The sequence below is a fragment of the Chrysemys picta genome, chromosome 1, assembly GCF_011386835.1.
Source record: "Chrysemys picta bellii isolate R12L10 chromosome 1, ASM1138683v2, whole genome shotgun sequence".
Classification (NCBI taxonomy): Eukaryota; Metazoa; Chordata; order Testudines; family Emydidae; genus Chrysemys; species Chrysemys picta.
Window position 1 is genome coordinate 90,052,478 of NC_088791.1, and position 19,996 is coordinate 90,072,473.

At 44.5% G+C, this 19,996-nt stretch overlaps 1 protein-coding gene and 1 pseudogene across 5 annotated transcripts in view; both read right to left on the bottom strand.

Moving 5' to 3' along the window:
* Window positions 1-2,978: 2,978 nt before the first annotated feature.
* The window catches only part of PLBD1 (phospholipase B domain containing 1), a 57,133-nt gene continuing 40,115 nt past the window's right edge, over window positions 2,979-19,996 (bottom strand). For all 5 annotated transcript variants that reach the window (XM_042859715.2, XM_065562442.1, XM_065562420.1 and 2 more), the window contains 5 exons: window positions 14,564-14,764; window positions 14,310-14,450; window positions 6,187-6,372; window positions 5,072-5,178; window positions 2,979-3,231 (listed from right to left, as the gene is read on the bottom strand). In XM_042859715.2, coding sequence (XP_042715649.1) covers window positions 3,064-3,231; window positions 5,072-5,178; window positions 6,187-6,372; window positions 14,310-14,450; window positions 14,564-14,764 — 803 coding nt within the window. In that variant the 3' untranslated portion in view covers window positions 2,979-3,063. The remainder of the gene's footprint in view (window positions 3,232-5,071; window positions 5,179-6,186; window positions 6,373-14,309; window positions 14,451-14,563; window positions 14,765-19,996) is intronic.
* On the bottom strand, window positions 15,534-17,717 carry LOC112060436 (myosin regulatory light polypeptide 9-like; annotated as a pseudogene).

Here is a 19,996-nt window from a genome sequence, read left to right on the forward strand (position 1 = left end):
GTGTCAGAACAGTCCCACCAGGAGCTTTTGATCAGTGTCAGCAAATGCCAATTCTTCAGATTACTACCAGGTACCTGAGTCGGTACCACTGGATCTTTGTCCTGGGTCCCTTGCTCTCATGGTCAGGAGGCTTAAGCAGGCCTAAGTCTATAGCACCTGAATGCAAGGACTCACCTGAATTGGAAGGAGTTGGGGAGGGATCCTTTCTTTTTGGAGCAGATATGGAAAGGGATATGGTCTTGTGCCCATGAGGCTGCCCTTACTCTCGTGAGAAGCCTAAGACAACCAGTCTTTGGCTATATCAGTTCTGGCCTCCACTCCAGAGCTCATGGTTGGAGGGGCACTACTCATGAGCTGAGGCTGATGGGCTGAGAGGTGTGACACTGCACCCCATATTCTTCAGAGTGATATGACATAATTATAACGTATTTTATGCAAGATAAGTCATGTGAGATGTCTTTGGAAAGGTTATGATTTGCTGAATATGATTATTCTATTTGCAGCATGTATCATTTTTGTATCTGAAGTTATGAATATTTACTATGTTTCTGCATTTCAAATGTAGTTACACCTGGTGAACGCCCGCTAGACAAGTTGGTTTCATTCTAGACAGTGGGTGGGGAATGGGCCAATAGGCCTTAGGATAAGCTTATATCCCACCTGGCAAGCCTTCCTGAGAATGCTACAGACAGCCTCAGAGTAATGGCTGCTAGGACCCTGCAAGGACATGTGATGAGACCACATGTCTCTAGACTCCATCTTGGGATGTCAGTGTTTTTCCACAGACCAGTCTGGGAACCAAGCGTTGAAACAAACGGTTCCTGCCATATGCAAAAGCTATATAAGGCAGGGAGTGACATCATCTTTGTTCTTCGCACCTCACCCAAGAAGACTCCTGGAAACACCTGAGGAACAAAAACTGAACTGGGGGAACGGCTGGACCCAGGCTAAAGGGATTTTTAGCCTGTGAATGGAACACTTGGGGATTCCGAGCTGTAAACAAGTGCAGCTTGCCCCTTAAGAATCTGCAGCCTGCTTGTATCATCTCTTAGGGTGCGTATCTGCTATTCATATCCAATCTATTTAGTATATTAAGTTTAGTTTGTGTTTTTTGTTTATCTGCTAGCTAATCTGCTTTGATCTGTTTGCTATCACTTATAATCACTTTAACTTTAACTTATTTTTGCTTTATCTAAACCAGTGTGTGGTAATCATAATTCAAGGGCAAAAGGCTGTTGCATATTCTTCTCCACACTGATGGAGGGGGCGAATTTTATGAGCTTACGCTGTACAGTTCTGTGCAGCACAAGATGGCATAATTTTGAGTTTATACTCCAGAGGGGGTGCATGCCTGAGACTGGTAGTTGCCCTAGCTGTAGCCTTCCCCGGCAGGGGTTGGCAAAGAGCCTGCATGTACTGCACCTGGGTGCGTCTCTACCTGTATGTATGCTGGTGAAAGTGCAGGCTGGAGAGGGCTTTGCAGCTTGTCACAACAGTACAGTGTAAAAGGGAGCCCAGGTTGGTGGGTCAGGGGGGTTCAGTGGTACCCCAGTTCCAGGTGGCACCCCAGAAAGAACCCATCACAGGAGGAATCTCCCCAGCCTGGATCTGATTGGGGTCTCATGGCTTTCTCCATCAGGTGCTTCTGTAGCTGAAGTGCTCGTCCCTCTCGGGAGAGGGAAGGAGCAGCAGATCCTGCACTTGGCAGAGATACGTACCTCCCCAAGGCAGTAAAGACAGTGCTTGTGGTCATTGCTGACCGAGGAGCAAGGACAGGAGACACGATTCTTAAACCTCAGAAATCTGGGTATAGTCCTTCTCTTGAGAGTGGGGAAAACTAATCTACATTAACTGTAAAGAGACTACTAAAAACACTAAGAACCATCTACAGTTATATTTACAGATAAGAAAGCTGGTGCTAAGACAGCTTCAGGCACAGAGGATTCCAGCTCAGGCCATGAGGCGGTCAGGAGGAACACGGAGAGGTGGACAGTCCGCACTTCCCCTTATACTCTTCGTGTTGAGCTGGAGGATCTTTAGAGAGCAGCTGTGGACCAATGGACACTACTTGCAAGGTTTTCCGGTCTCAGGCACATGAATACCCATGTGTGGAATACAAAAAGGGACCAGCACTCAAAGAAGAAATAATAGCTACAGTGCTGCTTCTTCACAGATGTTAACGTATCTCACAAAGGAGGATAAGTTCCTATGCCCCATTTTGCAGACTGGACAGAGTCTGAGACTCATACAAGGCCACTGAACAATTCAATGAATAAGTTGGTAACAAATTCCATATCTCTGGCTGCCCAGTCACTTGCCTGTAGGTAGAGAGGAAAATACCTTGCTTTCCACTAAACTATTCCTCTCAGCTATTGGCTGGCGCCAATCTAGCCACAAAACAGCCTGTTTGAGTCCAAAGGTTTCCACAGAGCATCCCCTCTGCATGTGACTGCCTCTCAGGTGCCAGGGCCGGATTTTTAAAGGCATTTAGGCATCTGGTGGGAAAATCGCACCAGGTGCCTTTCCGCATCTGTAGGCCCAAAACTTTAACACAAACTACTGAAAGAATGCACTGTAGACAGGAAGGTTTCCACCCAGCCCTAGTGAGCAGCGCTATCAGAGCCTCATTATGAAGTGGACCTGTTCTGCCTCTAATTTGTAATAATAATATTTAACTCTGCATAGACTTTTCACCCATGGCTCTCAGATGTACCTTACAAAGGGAAAGCAAGCACCATCCCAATTTTACAGATGGAGAAACTCAGGCACAGAGAAGTGAAGTGACTTGCCCATGGAGCCTCCTCATTCAGTGCTGGTTTGTGACATTGTTCTCATTCTTCGACTGCAATTTGTGAATAGCCCGTGGTAGTTACTATGTTCTTATAGAACTGATTAGATGGTGCCTCCCCAAGCCCATTGCCTCACAGAACAAAGCTCTGGAAGCTAGGAACGCAGAGGGCAGTTAAGGCACAACCACAGGGACTTAAAGGATGTTTTATTTTGTGGGAGAATGAAAGTATTCAAAAAAGGAAAAATATTTTTTCATAAACCCTGATACCAGTTTCACAGGATTGGCCTCATGGTGACGAAGTCAAAGTTGTAGAATTCTGGCAGACCCTGATGCCTGGTCCCATTGAATTTTTTCCAGCTGAAAACAGGAAGCCCATCCTCTACAGGTGGGCCATTGACAGCACAGGCTGCAAACACCGACGCCATATGGAAATCTGCCACCTGTGAAGGACAGGGAAGGATTTTATAGCTAGAGGATACATTGTTCTATCACATTTGAAGTGTTTAAAAACTATGGAGAGGGAGGGCATTGCTCAGGTTGGTCCAAGTGGGTATACGCAGGAGTAAAGGAAAGAAACTGAGCAGAGGAAAACTTATGCTAGTTCAAGCAACATCCCCGCAAACAGAAAGGTTTTTTTAAACCAAGCATTGCCCACACCTTAAGAAACCAAGGACCCAAGGTGACTTACAGCCCCATTGATGTAAAGGCAGCCGATCTGCTCCCTGGGGAATACTCCCAGCGTAAAGGTCTCCCCAGCTGGTTGGGAGGGGACATGGCCAAAACAGTGCTGTGCTCCAGCTGTTCTTGGCTGGTGCAATAGCCCCCTGGGGGATTTGGTGAGAAAATACAGGGAGATACATGTGGTATAAAGCTCCCTAGCCACCTTCCCACTCATATTTCTGCACCATGTGTAACTGCCAGAACGGAGGGCCCTGGGGTCCCTGCTGAGCCCTGCTATCTGACACAAGTCAGGCAAGCCAGGGAAGAGTGGAAATCCTCAGAACTGGGTCTGCCAAAGATTTCTGATGCTGCCTGTCCTTGCAGCCTCCCACACAATCCCGGAAACGGGCTAGCCCTGACAGGGTAAAACACCTTAGACCTTGTCAGTGTTTTAAGGGTTAGTATTAACTTACCTAGCATTTGTACTAAGAACAAAGCTGCCATAAATCCTGCCTGTAAAAATCAGTCCTTTTTACTGAATCATGGGTTAAAACTAAAAGCTACCTGACCTTTGCCAACTTCGTGCTGAGAATAATTATACAGGTTAAGTCTAGAGCAAAATGATTCACTGAAGAGTAAGGCATTAGCAAACACAGGGGTCACTGGGGGTCAGGAGGAAGAAACATTCCTGCATGGTTCCAGGGAACTGGCCACATGGTTTCCATTAATGAGAGCAGACAGCTGCGTGGCAAATTCCCATTCCCTCTGTGCCACCCTGAAAATAAGATAACTGAGGGCTCCAGGGCTTTTGAGTGACAAGTACACTCCTGAGCCCTACCTACTGCTGGGCTTTAATCGAATTTGGGTATGAACCCTTAGTGCCCTAAAGGTGAGCAGTCTCACCACAGCATTCTGCACCTGGATACATAGGATAAGTATGTACCCACGTACCTCGGATTCCTGCATCCTCCCACCCACAAAACGTATGGCTCACCTCCCTCTGCCATCTGGTTCCACCCCTCTTGCTCCCTGTGTTTAAGTGAGACTGACCTCACCCCAGCTAGCACTGACCCTGGCGCTCCCAGTGAAACCTTGAAGAGAAGGACTGGAATGCAGCTGCAGGGAGTGGAGGCAGCAGTAAGGAGATGGGGCCAACCAAGACTCACAGCAGACAGGAGACCCATCCTGTCTGGCCCAGGTGCTTCCCCTCCATCCCACAGCACTCCCTTGTGGACTCAGGAAACCCTGGCAATTAGCTGCTTTCCAAAGGATTAGCTAATTCCCAGATGGTGCAGAGGATCAGAGATCCTAGAGACCACATAACACTGTACAGAGCAGTCAGTTAGGCTGGCAGGGCCCTGGCTAAGTAGGCAAATACAGCAGCCAGTCTCCCATAACCCTGCCTTGCAGATGCTTTTCTTTAATCACTCGTAAGAAGTGTTGCCCAGGATAGTGTTTTATTCCTGACTCTCCCCCACTGTCGCAGTTTGGAGGACAGAAGGGGCAGACTGGGAACCATCTTCTGCAGAGTATGAAGACTTGGTTGGCAGGTCCAGAGCAGGCGCCCTGCTTTCACTCAGACAGTATGTAAGGCAGGCCATGGGCTCTAGGGGTCTTTACCTTCGAGTCATAGCAGCCTGCTGGCACTGGGAGAGAAGGGTTCAGGTCTTCGCGGCAGCAGATAGTGTTGCACGGATTGAGCTTGGCATAGGGCTCCTTCATGTAGTCTGGGAAATAAATGGGGAAGAGAAAAGAAATCAAGTCAGTCTACTCACAGGGCCATCCCCAGTAGGGGCTAAGGGCTCCTCCCATAGAGTCCTGAATGGAATATTCTGCAAGCCGATGCAACACTACCTGAGAAGTTGTAATGAGAGAAAGCCAACTCGTACAAGAGAATGGGGGAGGGATCAGGAGAGAAAAGGTAGTGAGCAGCTCTGGTCTTAAATATTTTAGTCTAGAATAGAAGAAAAAAGTTTACAAAACAAGAAACTAAAAATGAAGATGGCAAGGAGCAAGATCTAGCAATACTCCCTGCAATTGCAGGAAATCGGGGAGTGGGAGAAAACTATGCCCATCTAATTGTAATAGTGTATTGATACGCAGTGAACCAAAGAAAGGCAGTCCCCATGCTCTTTCCCTCAGACGACTGCCAGTTCACCCTGGGGAAAGTCCTTCCAAACTTCACATGTGGCAAATAATATTATATGCAAAAGAGAATCAAAATAAAGCAGCTACGGTCATCTGTACCTAGAGATGGTGTTTATTCAGAACACTTTTCTCCATTAATCCCAGTAAGGCGGATCCTGACAGCATCAAGACAGAGCATTGTGCATTGAAGCACATTCCTTCTGAGAGGGGAAAGTTAAAGGAGTCTTTTAAAAAGCTTTTATGCTAAATCCTCTATGTTAGTATTATAGACACATTGCCTAGTACTTAAGGCTTTGCAAGACCCTTTCCTTGCTCCAACTGTGCTCAAGAACAGTTCTCCCCAGAGAGCCTTAGCAAGTCTCCTAATTCTGTTGGTGTACGGGGTTAAAAAAAAAAAAAATATTTTCAAGTCTTATCTCATACCTAGATTGTAAGCGCCTCAGGGCAGGGACTGTCTCTTTGTCCTATGTTTGTATAACACTGAGCACAATGTGCTCCTCAGCCATGACTGGGGCTGCTAGGCAACACCATAATACAAACAATAAATAATAAAAATCAGATCAAAGGAAAACAAATGGGCTTCTTACTATTATATCTCATTATATACTTCATGGACTCCAAGTCAGCCACTTTCCCTTGGTCCCGTCGGAAGATTTTTGCTCTGGGAGCCAGGTCATAAGAAAAGTCCAAGCCGTATTTCTCAACGTACTTTGCATACCCGCTGAGGTTGTAGATGGTTTCATGGAAAGGGATGTTGTAAGAAGGCCAGTATCCTGCAAGGGAGACAACCCATTCTGTTGTTTAATTAAACAAACTGTGCACTCGTTTAAAAAAAATGTTTCAATTGCTATGTTGCCTTAACAATGCCAGCTAGGGAACAGGAGCTAGGTCCAGTCTGACAGCAGCACAACATACCAGTCGCCATTGGGAGCAGGGGAGTTAATTCACAAGTAATTCCACTGGAGAGATGGTGCTAACAGAGTCTCAGGCCTCAGGTTTCCACTTTGAAGGCTTATCCCACAAAACAAGTTTGAGCCAGTTGCAGGCTAGACTTACAGAAGTATCTTGTGGTGCTTGGAGGGGAGGTCTGAGAGGTTCAGGTCTAGACAGTGTCCACAGGCAGAGCTGACCACCTGTGCACCCTCATGATCTGCTGAAACAGAGGATGCAGCAATAGTGCTCGTCCACAGTAACGTGTGTCTCCTGCGAGCACATCTTGAAGCCATTGAGCTTCTTTCTTGAAACAAAAAATGATTCCTAACATGAAAAGCCCACCAACCTCACACACCAAATAGATGCATCCAAGCAGCATGCTGAAAAGTTGAGAAATGTGCCAAAGCACCAAACAAACTCAGAAGTGACGAAAAAATCATGTGCCAAGGCATTGAACCAACAGGCACCCAAGACATCAGGGATACAATTAAGGCCCTGAAACAACAAGCAGAAAGAGCGGTCACAGTAAAACAAACCATGAGACCAAAGAGATCAGCAGCCTTCGACTCAAGTAACCCAGAAAGGAGCCACAGCACTAACTGTTGTTATAGACCTGACCGGAAAGCAGATCAACAGAAAAGGACACCCAGAGAAACAGGTGAGAGCCAGAGTGGAGAAGGCTGGAAGGCTGTGGTAGCTGATGGTGCATATTGATCAATACGAGAGAGAAAGGGAATCTTGCGCTTGCCACCACCGTCATTGCCTCAGCGAGCCCAGAGCCAAAAGACTTAGAGCCAGGAGAGTTCTGTCCTATCTCACATAAGACAAAGGTCAAGACAATCCTGTCATGAAAGTACCTTTGAAGAATAGTGTATCCAACTGAAATTACAGGGAGATTATTCGGTAGGCAGAATGCAATTGTCTGTAGTACAAAATAAGTTAGGATGCTCCTAAGTTTGCAAAAAAAAATGCCATGGGATCATTCAGGACCATAAATGGACAGGACCTGGTTCTGAAGTGTAATCCTAGGAGAATTAAAATGTGATCCTTTTCTGTCAATTAAAAATGTACAGTAATGTAGTCTTTTCCCCAATGGGGGAAGGGGGAGGTAATGGGATGGCATATGCTGAAATGTGGCACCTAGAGCTATACAGCAACCTTTATCACCAGCCTAGGGTACTGGTTTGCTACTGACAAAGGGAGATTGCCACTTACTGAGTCATCAACACCCAGGGTTTTGCTTGGAGGTCTCCCACCTAAATACTGACTGATGTATCACCCCTTGTTCTGAGGAGTTGGAGTGGGGGAATCTGATTGGTTGATGCTCAAGTAATAAGTTGGGGCTCATCAGGCAACTGTTACAAAAATAACAAACCAAGCGCTTAGACATATAAAGTTTTGAACTAGTGGCCAATATGTCAAAGCCATGCACTTCTCTGAGTAGGTGGTTTGCAGTCTTATGTCTCAATACATACGTGGCACAGAAGTGGGTGTCCTGTATAACTGCACAGCCTGCATGGGCTGACATGACACGTAACCTAGTTGAAGGGAACATCCAGTGTCACATGTTTCTCTGCGCAGTAAAAGAGAGATGTCCTCCGTACATTAATGCACTTGAGCCATCCTCCAAAGAAGCAGCTGGCAAGATACGGGCAGGCCAGCTTTCAGGCACGTTCATTTCCAAACAGAAGGGAGTTAATTATTATTTAGCAATAAATTCTACAGTTGTACTGTCTCAAAGGAAGGCAAAGAATGCAGATGCTTCTGCATCCCCACTCAGAAAGCACTATATTTAAAAACTACAGCAAAGTAACCCACGTTAAGTTCTCCTCAAGTAAAGCCTCTCCTCACCATTCCCTGCGTTTGCAAGGCTGTAAATCCCACCTACACAGTGCAGTGCCCTCATGTACCAGCTCCCGGGTGAGTTTCTGCTCCAGATAGAGGCCTGCCGTTGCTGCAGGCTAGGCCATGCAGAGCGCACAATGAGCAGTATGTAGAGCTGGGAGTATGGGGGGAGGCTGGCCCATGCATAGAGCAGGGATTCTGCTGGGTCTCTAGGAGGAACTTTCTTTTTTACTCTTCCTGATTGTGAAGCAGCAAGGGACTGTACTGAGTGTTGTGTGGGGAGCCAAGGACTGTCTTGTGGTTAATGCACAAGACTCAAGAGTCCAAAAATCTTGGCTCTATTCCTGGCTTTAATACCAACATGCTTTCTGACTGCAGGCAGACAACCTCTTGGGACTCTGTTTTCCCATCTATAAAATGGGGATAATACTTGCCAACCTCGCACAGGTGCTGGAAGACTTAATTCATTACTATTTGCAAAGTGCTGTGAGATCTTTGGATGGAAGGGTTCACAATCCTTAAGAGGTTCATAATCTTGGTGTCTTACCTGACTCATCTTTGCTCCAGAGGCCAAAGACAGCGGCAGTGGCCAGCAAATCCTTCTGCATTTAAGGCTGTCTAAGAAATTGCATCCTTTTCTCTCAGATATGAACCTCGCCTCAACAATTCGTGTCTTTGTCACCTTAAGGTCTCCATTACTGCTACCTGATGTACCTAGGGCTACCCCTGAAGGCCACCTAGGAGCTTAAGCTAGTACAAACACAGCTGCCTGACTTTTGAGTAGGACAGGGAGGTTAGAGCATATTGCCCCTTTGCTCTGAGCTCGGCACTGGCTGCCAGTTCACTTGTAACTAAAACTCAAGGTGCTTGTTGCTATCTGGATCCTGGCTTTCAGAGACCACCTCTCCACCTTTACTCTGCAACATCACCTGTGTTTTGCAGGAGCACTTCATCTGCCTGTCCCATAGGTGATGCTCAGAGGAGACAAGTGTTGGTTGCAATGGAGAAATACACTTAGAAATGTGTCTAAGCCCAAGTCTGGACAACTTTAATGAACACTGCAAGATTCTCCTCTTTGCTCCAGCTTTCCCTTAAAATAAGTCTTGAGTCCCTTGTCATTCAGCTCACTCGCGCTGCAAGAATGCTTTGAGGACTATTATTTTGATGCTGCAGTGTATATATTGTTCTCTTGACACCACCTTTCATTGTTGAGTCTCTTCTTTCCAGAACTTTTGTTTGTCCAATCTTTGTGATTTCTTCACTGCTTTGGGCAACTACAACACTTATTTTTCCACTTTCCCATCAGTCTTGGCTTGTTTACCCTTTTCCTGTAATGTTCTTGTTTCATTGCATGTCCAGTTTTTCCTTGTTTGTTTATGTCTTCCAATAACTTCCTCCACTGTATTTTGTATCACTTCCTTGAATATTTCCCATTCAGTCTGTAGTGAGATTTCTTCATCAAACACAAATTAATGAAACGCCTCGCAAGCATCAACTTGTACACCTCTCTCACATAGCTAGCTTTATCAAGATCAAATGTGACTCCAGTTACACCCCTCTGTTTCTTGGACTTTAACTTAATATTAATTTTTCCCCTTAGTCATTCATGATCACGGCCACATCCTGCACCTCTATAGACTAACATTCAAAGGTGCCCTTTTATGCATTTTACGGATAATAATGTGGTCAATCTGGTTTTTAGTTTGACCATCTGCTGAATTGCACATAATCTTGTGCATATCTTCAGGAAAAAAACAAGTACCAGCAATAATCAGATTGTGTATCTTACAGCAAGTTCGTTTGCCATCCTGATACCATGTGGTCCCAACTTTATTCATTTGCTTACCAGGTCCACTACCAACCTTTGCATTCGTATTTCTCATTATAAAAATCATATCATGATCAGGAATCTCAACTACAATGCTATCCCCCTGTTGTAACAATCCATCCTTCTCTTCCACTTCTGCTGCTTCTGGTGGTGCATAACAACAGGTTATAGTTATGCATAGTTTATTGTAGGCAGCAGTAAACCTTGCTATGACAATCTGCTCAGATACTGGTTTCCAGCTATTATTTGAAGTAACTATTCTCTTGTCCACTGCTATTGCAACCCCATCCCTAGGCTTTGCTTGTCCACCTGAGTGTCCTGAATAAAGGAAAGTACAATGTCCAATTGTGAACGCTCCTGTACCCGGCCAACGTGTCTCCTGTTCGGCAGCAAAGGTAATGTGTCACTTCCTTAAGTCCTCCGCTGCTAGCTCAGTCTGGCCGGAAGCAAACAGCTCTAACATTCCAGATTGCACTATGTGTAATATATTTAGCTGTTAACCAAAATCCATGACCATTTCCATTTGTTAGGCCATATAAATCAGTCTGGCTTGTAGTATTGTTTCTATAACAAATCAATTTCAGATGTAATGGCTTGTTAGCACATTCTACCCTATGCAGCTCATGGAAGCACGATATGATAGCCTGCTGGCCTGCTAGGAACAGGCACAATCAGCAGTTCCACCTTACTTTCCCTTCAAGGCTAACAAGCTTGGACCCCTTGGATCTGAAATCAGTTTTCCTTCTCCGAGACAGACTTGCCTAAAGAGGTGAAATGGGCCCTATCTGCCCTGGTCTGAAATCAGAGTTCCCATCTATATACAAAAAGGTTAAATTGTACAGAAACATAATCAAGTCAACGATGCAAGTAGTAAGAAATGCTACCAGTGAACCAACAACAAATATCGAAGAGTTCCTGGAAGTATGGAAGGAGCATTTTGACAAAGTGCTAAACAGTGTAATTTTTCCAGATGCAAGCATTCTAGACATGCCAGAGGAACAGGGCAGAATGGATATAAGCACTGAACCACCACCTGAAAAAGAAATAGAAAGAGCAATGAAGCAGTTAAAAATGGGAATGCTGAAGGAATATATAACATAACAGCTGAGCTGCTAAAAGCTGGTGGAATAAGTGCTATCAAAGCATTAGAAAAATATATAAGGTCTGGAAGCAGGAGAAAGTACCTGATCATTGGGTAAAGGCAATAGTTGTACCAATCCTAAAGAAAGGAGATCCTGCCAATTTGAATAATTGAAGAGGTATAAGCTTATTATCAGTACTGGAAAAATCATGATGAAAGTAATTGTCAACTGATTATGGCCAGTTTTAGAAGTAGCAGCAGGCAAGGAACAGTGTAGCTTCATACCAGGCCAAAGTTGAATTGATCTGACACACATGCCAACAGCTGATGGAAAAAAGGCAAGAATGGGGATTAAAGATGTTTGCTCTTTTCATCGACTTCATGAAGAAATTTGATTTGGTTTGGAGGGAAGCATTATGGAAAGAAATAAAATCATATGCAGTTCCAGATAGAATAACTGCAATTATAAAAGTTATGTACGAAAATTCCTGTAGTGCCATAAGAACTGGTGGAAAATTAAGCAACTGGTTCAAGTCAAAGTTTGGTGTAAGACAAGGGGGCATGGAATCAGCATCACTTTTCATCATGTTCTTAAATTGGACGTTAAAAATGGTATATAAGTTGGAGGGCATGACGCGCGGTGATCTAAAGTTAAGCTCTTTAGCTCATGCAAACAACACTGTACAACTAGCAAACATGTTTGAATTGACGATGACACTCTTCACTACCTTGGAAAATTGGTGTAGTCGACTTGAACTTACAATAAATGCCAAGATGATGAAGTGGTTGCATCTAGGAAAAGGGCCAATATATAAAGTGTTGAAATGCAGCAGTGAAGTCATAGAACAAGTAAAACCTTACATGTACCAAGGAAGATTGATCAGTATCAACAGTTCCATCAAGAATGAGGTTAAAAGGACATGTGCTTTCGCTACAACAGCTACACAGAAATTATGGACTGATAAAAACATTGTTTGGCACCAAAATGAATTAAACCAATGTACTAGCAGTATTACTCTGTGGTCTGGAAGCAGCTGCGTTAAATGAAATGGACATCAGAAGACAGCTGGAGGTAACAGAGATGAGAGTTCTTTGGAAGATGGCAGGTGTACTGTGAAATGATATTATGACAACTGAAGAAGTTAGAAGGAGCAGGATGTGAAGTGACGTTATAGGATTGGCTGCAATCAAAAAGATTGCAATAATTACGATATCTTAGAAGACAAACAGGATGCCAAGGAAAATAACGCAAACACAACCACGGTCAATCAGACCTGAAGGCTGGCCACCAACTACATGGCAGGAAATCGTATGCAGAGACATGACCAGGCTGGGCTTAATGGAGGAACAGGCCACAGACAGGAATGAATGCCGGTGATGGACTGCTTCCCAGGCTTTGGGATGAGAAGAAGAAGTGGTGTATGTATTTCAGACTCCAGGAAATGGTTGATTTGTACTGTGCTTGATCCAACATATGCAAAACATGTCCAGATACTTGGGAAATGGCCATGTTATCAAAGCATGTAATGTAAAATGTTATTTATTCCAACATTTAAACACACAAAGATTTTCCCAAAGCAATAGGTTGTTTAAGCCTCACAATTCATTTCATTTTCCACTCCTGCATATTGTTTCCTCTAAAGCCTCCAATCCTTTTAAACTTAGCCATAAACAACAGCTAAAAAACTTCTTTTAAAGAATTACATGCTTTTAGTTTTCCCAAGTGCTTCTGAATTGCACAATGAAACCATCTTTTGGCTCTGCCTCTACCATTCCCTAAAATCTGCTACATGTGGTACAAGAAACATTCAAATACAGAGTTGATCTTTCTGTTTTTTGCAAAAATTTCAGTTTGTGGGTTGTTTTTGTAAATGCACTAGCCGTGACTTGTTCCTCTTTCTGCTCTGATTTCCTTTAACTCTTTAGTCCTCACTGCACATTTTCTATCTTCCTCTCTCACACCTGCTGTGTGGCCACTCATGGACCACCAGCTTGGATGACACCAGGACTTCCTCAATGACTTCTGATGTTACCCATCACTTTTCAGGCCCTTAACTGACCAGAGCCATTGCTAGCCCTGACAACCTGAGGGGAGGAGCCAATTGGCAGCACTGGATCCACCCTCTCTCAGTTGCTCTTTCTGGTGGGCAGGAACATAGCCACTGAGATCAGCTGCCTGAAGCTGCTAAACAGAGGGATTCTGGGTTCTGCTCATCTGGAGACAAGGGACAAGCCATGAGTCTATTTGCTTGGCTCTCAGGCAAATGTTTAGGCCAGACCTTAAAAAGGAGCCCGCTAGGCCCAGTTTAAAACAGTGAAGTCGGTGGACAGAGCTCAAACTAAAAAGACAAGTGCCTGGAAAATGCTTGTGAATGTGCCCTGATTGCTGATACTGGCTGCTAGCATGATTTCTTACGATGCCTTTGGGTTATATTTGCAGTCAACTTGTTACTAGCTTTGCTGTGGGCTTAAGGCATCTTCTGGAGAGCAAATATTTGCTAGATGAGACAGCCCCATGAATGCTCAGCTCAGAGACTGAATCTGGCTATCTGAGTCATTTTTTTTCTTTTAAACCCATTTCCCTCTGGGGTGACAATCACAAAAAGGTTCAAGTGACTCTCAATGTCACAATAATTCAGCACTAATTAAAAATGCTCTCTCTCTCCTCTGAGAAAAAATAAAGGCGCTCCAATACAGAGGGAAACCATGCAGGAGAAAGCTAAGTCAGGGAAGGAAGAACAAGTCACCAATTCTTACCTTCAGCACATCCTAAAAAGATGCTCATGGTAGCCATTTGCATTCAGGTGCAGCAGGTGGGAGCCAGTTTCATATGGAACAGCAAGGTGCACACAAGAAATGACTGCCAGTGGGATCTAGGTGACATTTACACAAAAAGCTTCCCTACTTGGAGTCCCAGTGCAAGTACCCAACGTAAACCGTTCCCAGATGTAAAATAACACTCCTGTCAGCTTGCACAAATGGTTGAATTTTCCTAACCCTAAAGCTATCAAAGCACTGATTACCTTTACGGAGAACACTTGTCTGATCAGAATACTCCACGAGTGTTGGGATCTGCTCAATGATATAGAGTGCTCCGTCATCCAGGCTCCCTTGCAGCTTAACCTTCTTCATATCCAGGACCATGTACTGATTGTTATAGGTTCCTAGGGGGCAATTAGGAGGAGGTTAGATCTTTCATCAATGCCTGGAGAAGCTGGGTGGGGAAAAAAAGTAGGGAGTGCTTTCTTTATTCAGAGGTTCATATAAACTTACTTACCAGAGTTGCATCTTAAGAAAGTTTGTGCCCAGGTTTTGCCACTGTCTGCCATCATGTTGGCAATACGGACTCTCTGCCAAGCAAAGAGAGATTTGGGCACCACTTGTTTAAGTAGAGTTTGGTTAAACACATTGTTTGTGGTCTGCAACATTACCAAGCCACTGCCAAGTAAGTAAAAGTCATCCAGAGACATCAAAAAACCTTAAACAAAACAGAAGACTTCCTGTTATCTTTGTGGGCTCTTAACATGGACCCCAGCTCTGCCTCACAGTCCTATGCTTTAACCAAAAGATGGACCTTTCTCAAACAAAGAAGGCATATAACATGCATCAGGCATACGCGCTCCAATAGAGCCAGAGCGATTTTGAAGGCTCAAGCCATTATCCTCTCTCATAAAACAGGATTCCATGGCTTTTCTCAGATTAGAGCACACGTAGAAGAGAATTACTCTACAAATAATTGTTCTCTGAATACACAGCGGTAACAGGTTTTTGCAAGCACAAAACAGGCAGGGAACACTCATAGATAGAGCTTGAAGTTCTGAGTAGTTAGTTCCAAAAAACAAAATGCAGCAACAAATAAAACCTACCCCAAGCACAGCTTTCTATCATCAGATATGGCAGAAGAGCTAGAGATGCCAAAAAGGTCAGAAGAGACTTCTCTCTTGCTAGTCTATTTTACACAGAAGTCACTTGGATACTCCAGTGATGAGCGGCAGTACAAAATGCTTAGGACTTGTCTGTAGTTGTAATTAACACCTTGAGTTATTTGGGAGCAAGCCTGTGTGTGGACACTTATTTGGAATAAAAGTAGATTTTACCAATTTAAATTATATCGGAATAGGACATTCTTACTCTGAAATAAGTGTCCACACACAGGCTTGCACCCAAATAACTCAAGCTGTTAATTACAAACCAACTTAGTTATGTTGATTTCAATTTCTATGTAGCCAAGCCTTAGATATCTATATTCAGGCCCTGTAATGGAGTAATAGCCCCTACCATGTGACTGCAAAGGCCAGTTCCTGTTCCTCCTTGAAGACATAGTGGTCTGATGGACCTGACTCAAACAAGCCATCTTTTAGGATACCATGTCTTTCAAGGATCTTAAGAGTGTGTGGTTGTTTGTAGTGTGTGGTCTGGCTGGCTGGGTCCCCCCTCCAAGGCAGGTCACATCTTCTGTTATTTTTTATTTTATTCTTAATTTATACAATAAATTGTTATTTAAAAGTGGAATTTTTAATTACAAAAACGTCAAAATCCAGGTAAGCCAGAAAGGATTATTTCTTCCTGGGTTTTCATATTCACTGATTTTTATCCTCCAATTCTTTTTCAATAAACTATCACCTGTCATCCTTTTCCAGTCTAATTACACAGGTGCATATATGCCAGTGTGGCCTGGAATATATCAATATCCTGAGAAAAGAAAAAGTTAAATGCAAGCTACAAGTTCAATCAGGGGAAAAATCCCTCAGAAATAAGCACAAGTGAAAACTAGAGATATCAGCAGATGGCTGGAGTTCCATTCATTCATCCTTGTCTTTTGCTCTATGTTTAAGGATGCATGAGAGCTTGATGTAACTGAAATTGCCTTTTTTTGGTCAATTGTTGCCTCTCTGTACAATTCATCTACTTTATCTGTAAACCAGTCTCCCATCGTTATCAGCATCTCTCAAACAAACTTCTCAAATGAACTCTGTCACTCCTGTATCAAAGCCAACACAAGCAATCTGATTACATCTTCTGGATCAGAGCCATTTAGCTTATCTCCAAACAATGTAGGAAACTGAAGTTTCCAGGACCTGGAGCCTCATTCATCATGGCACTATTAACTGCTGAGAAAAGTGAGGCCCTACACTTAACTTGATGGCATTTCTTGGTTTGTCTGCATGTAATGCAATAACTTTTGACCACTGCATCCCATAAATTCCAGAATTACAGGAATGTTCTAGACATCATTTAGAATACAAAGGTGAGGCAGTGACCTTAAAAAGGCCTGTAACAGGGGAGCAGAGCCACTCTGGATATAGGGGTGAGGAAGAGCTCTCAAGGTTAGGGAAAGGGTAAGAATTGGGTATGAGTTTAGTGGCCCCCGCACTCTATTCCAGCCAGACTCTTCACCCCAACTCCAGCCTGCCCCCTCAACCGGGGCACTTGTTCCCACTTCAGCCAGAACCCCCTGCCCCCAGCAGGGCCACTCACATTCCTGCTCCCTCCAGGCCCCTCACCCCTCACATTCTAGGCAGAACCTATTGGTTTTGGTGATGTGACTAATGCTTCTCTGCTCCATGTCCTGGCAAAAGCCTGACCAGGAAGGGTCCAGGATTATTGTCAGTAGACAGGTATAGTTAGAGGTGGCTCTCAGTTTGCTTAAATGGAAGGTTAGATATCAATAAGTAACTGGCTCAATTCACAGGGTCCAGAAATGGCTACTCGACAGCTGGCTAATGTAATGTGTGCTTTAGTTTGGAGGGTACATTTTCTTCTTCAAAGATGCTTATAATTATCTCTTTCAGAAGGGGGGCCCAAGTGATTCTGAGTGGGGATTCCATTAGCGGGAGTCTTTCCAAAGGAAGCAGGCATATTATGCAAGTCTTCTTCACCAAGAAAGCCGTCTCTCTTTTGATCTTTCACACTGAAGGCCTTCTTTGAATTCTTGAACAGAGCTGCACACAGCGAACACATTGGAGAGTCCATGCTGAAGCCAATTCTTGCCTGGCTGTCTTTGCTCTTTTGCTAGACATGCTGGGTGTCACATCCAATGGAACATGATAGCGCTAGGGCCAAGGCGCTCCAGGCTCTGGTTCCTGGCTGAGGCTTGGCTCCATGGTCCATGGCTTCCCACAGCAGCTGCAGAAATCAGGTCCTGGCCTGTAGAATTTTTAATTTTATCAGCTGTGTTTAGATTCATGTGGTATTCTCCATAGGGGTAACCCAGTGGCTAAAGCATCATTTATTTAAAACATAAGAACATAAGAATGGCCATAGTGGCTCAGACCAAAGGTCCATCCAGCCCAGTATCCTGTCTGCCGACAGTGGCCAATGCCCGGTGCCCCAGAGGGAATGAACCTAACAGGTAATAATCAAGTGATCTCTCTTCTGCCATTCATCTCCACCCTCTGACAAACAGAGGCTAGGGACACCATTCCTTACCCATCCTGGCTAATAGCCATTAATGGACTTAACCTCCTGAATTTATCTAGTTCTCTTTTAAACCCTGTTATAGTCCTAGCCTTCACATCCTCCTCAGGTGTGTGAAGAAGAACTTCCTTTTATTTGTTTTAAACCTGCTGCCCATTAATTTCATTTGGTGGCCCCTAGTTCTTATATTATGGGAACAAGTAAATCACTTTTCCTTATTTACTTTCTCCACACCACTCATGATTTATATACCTCTATCATATCCCTCCAGTCTCCTCTTTTCCAAGCTGAAAAGTCCTAGCCTCTTTAATCTCTCCTCATATGGGACCTGATCCAAACCCCTAACCATTTTAGTTGCCCTTCTCTGAACCTTTTCTAATGCCAGTATATCTTTTTTTAGATGAATACTGCGTACAAATGTGGTCTCCTCAAGATGTGGGCGTACCATGGATTTATATAAGGGCAATAAGATTTTCTCTGTCTTTTTCTCTATTCCTTTTTTAATGATTCCTAACATCCTGTTTGCTTTTTTGACCGCCTCTGCACACTGCATGGACGTCTTCAGAGAACTATCCACGATGACTCCAAGATCTCTTTCCTGATTTGGTGTAGCTAAATCATATTGTATGTATAGTTTGGGTTATTTTTTCCAATGTGCATTACTTTAAATGTATCCACATTAAATTTCATTTGCCATTTTGTTGTCCAATCACTTAGTTTTGTGAGATGTTTTTGAAGTTCTTCACAGAATTTATTTTATTTCAGCCTGGCTTTGAAATCTTAATTGGCCAAGCAAAGCCAGGCCTTACACTCAACTCAATGGCATTTCTCTGTGTGTCTGTTGTCACAATGCTCCTCTGTGTGCGGCGTCACATGGGCAGTGTCCAAGGGAGACAGAACCAATACGGGCAGCATGGTTAGAGTTAAGGTCACTGAAGGGAGTGAGTGATAACTGGCTGAGTTACCACTGATGTCACAATGCTACTGCTCAGGCTCCTCTCCCTGCAGCACCAAATGGACACCGTCAAGGAGAAATTGTTGTTGATATGAAACTGATAAATCAACAAAGGGACAAAGAGGAGCGGCTGAGACAAACTGACAATAAAATGTAGGTTTTGTGGCAGTCTCCTGTAAAACTGCTACAGTTTCAGAGATGAAGAGTGCATTGCTACCTCTCCCCACCCCTATTTGTCAGCTTGGCCTATATAAGCAATGAAGTGTACAACCCTCTAGTTGTATCTATTGCTAACTACAAAATAAAGGATGCTTAATCAAAAACATAATACGTGCTGTGATCCAATGTTAACTAACTAACAACCTATTTACCAGACTGCAAAAGACAGGGTGCTATAATCAAAAAAGAGTATTTATTGCGACTCAATGTGGAGGATCTGCTATCTTGGGCAACTTGACTCATGTTGGGGTCAAACAGTACACTAACTGGGACGGAGGTATATTTTTTTTCTGAGAGGACACCTCACTTCTTACAAAGGATGTGAAGCATCTTTGGAAAGTAGAAGAACCAAGACTTCTCTGTCATGAGGTAGGCCAGATATAATCTAGAATTACTTTGTAAACTAATTATCAGGGCTGGCTTGGAGGGATGTCTGTCTCTGTTTTATGCCTTTAATGCCTTCTCTTTCTGTGAAATGTCAATTAATACTTATATTTACACTAAGCTGATTTGGGTTTCCAATTACAGTAGATTCTGCTTATTGCTATTATCCAGCAGTTACTAATACGCAGAAGGCAGGATTGTGAAGAAACAGCCAGAGAAGGAAGTCCTGGGATTTGCCTTCCATGGCTGCAGCCCTGCAAATCTGTCTAGGGGGCGGGCAGCAGCGGGGAGGGGAGCACTGGGGCCCACGGAGCTACACGGCACCTTTCCCTGTGCTCTCCAGGGGTCAGAGCTCAGCATGTCCCAGTGCTTTCTTCTGTGTGTGCAGTCCCCCAGAGAGCACAGAGAGAGGTACTGTGCAGCTCCGATATTCGGGCTGCAGTTCCCCTCCCTGCTACTGCGCTGCCCACAGGGCCGGCTCTAAGTTTTTTGCCGCCCCACGCAAAAAAGAAGAGTGCCGCCCCCCCACCCCTGCGCGAGCGCCACGCCGCGCCGCTGTACCCCCCCGCAGTGCCGCCGAAATCCCCGCCCCCCCCAGCTCCACGCCGCCTGAATCCCCGCCTCCCAGAACGCCATGCCTCCCGAAGCCACGCCCCCTCCGAGCACCGTGCCAACCCCCGCCCCTCCTCCGAGCGCCAGCCCACGCCCCCCCAGCGCCGCACCAGCCCCCGCCCC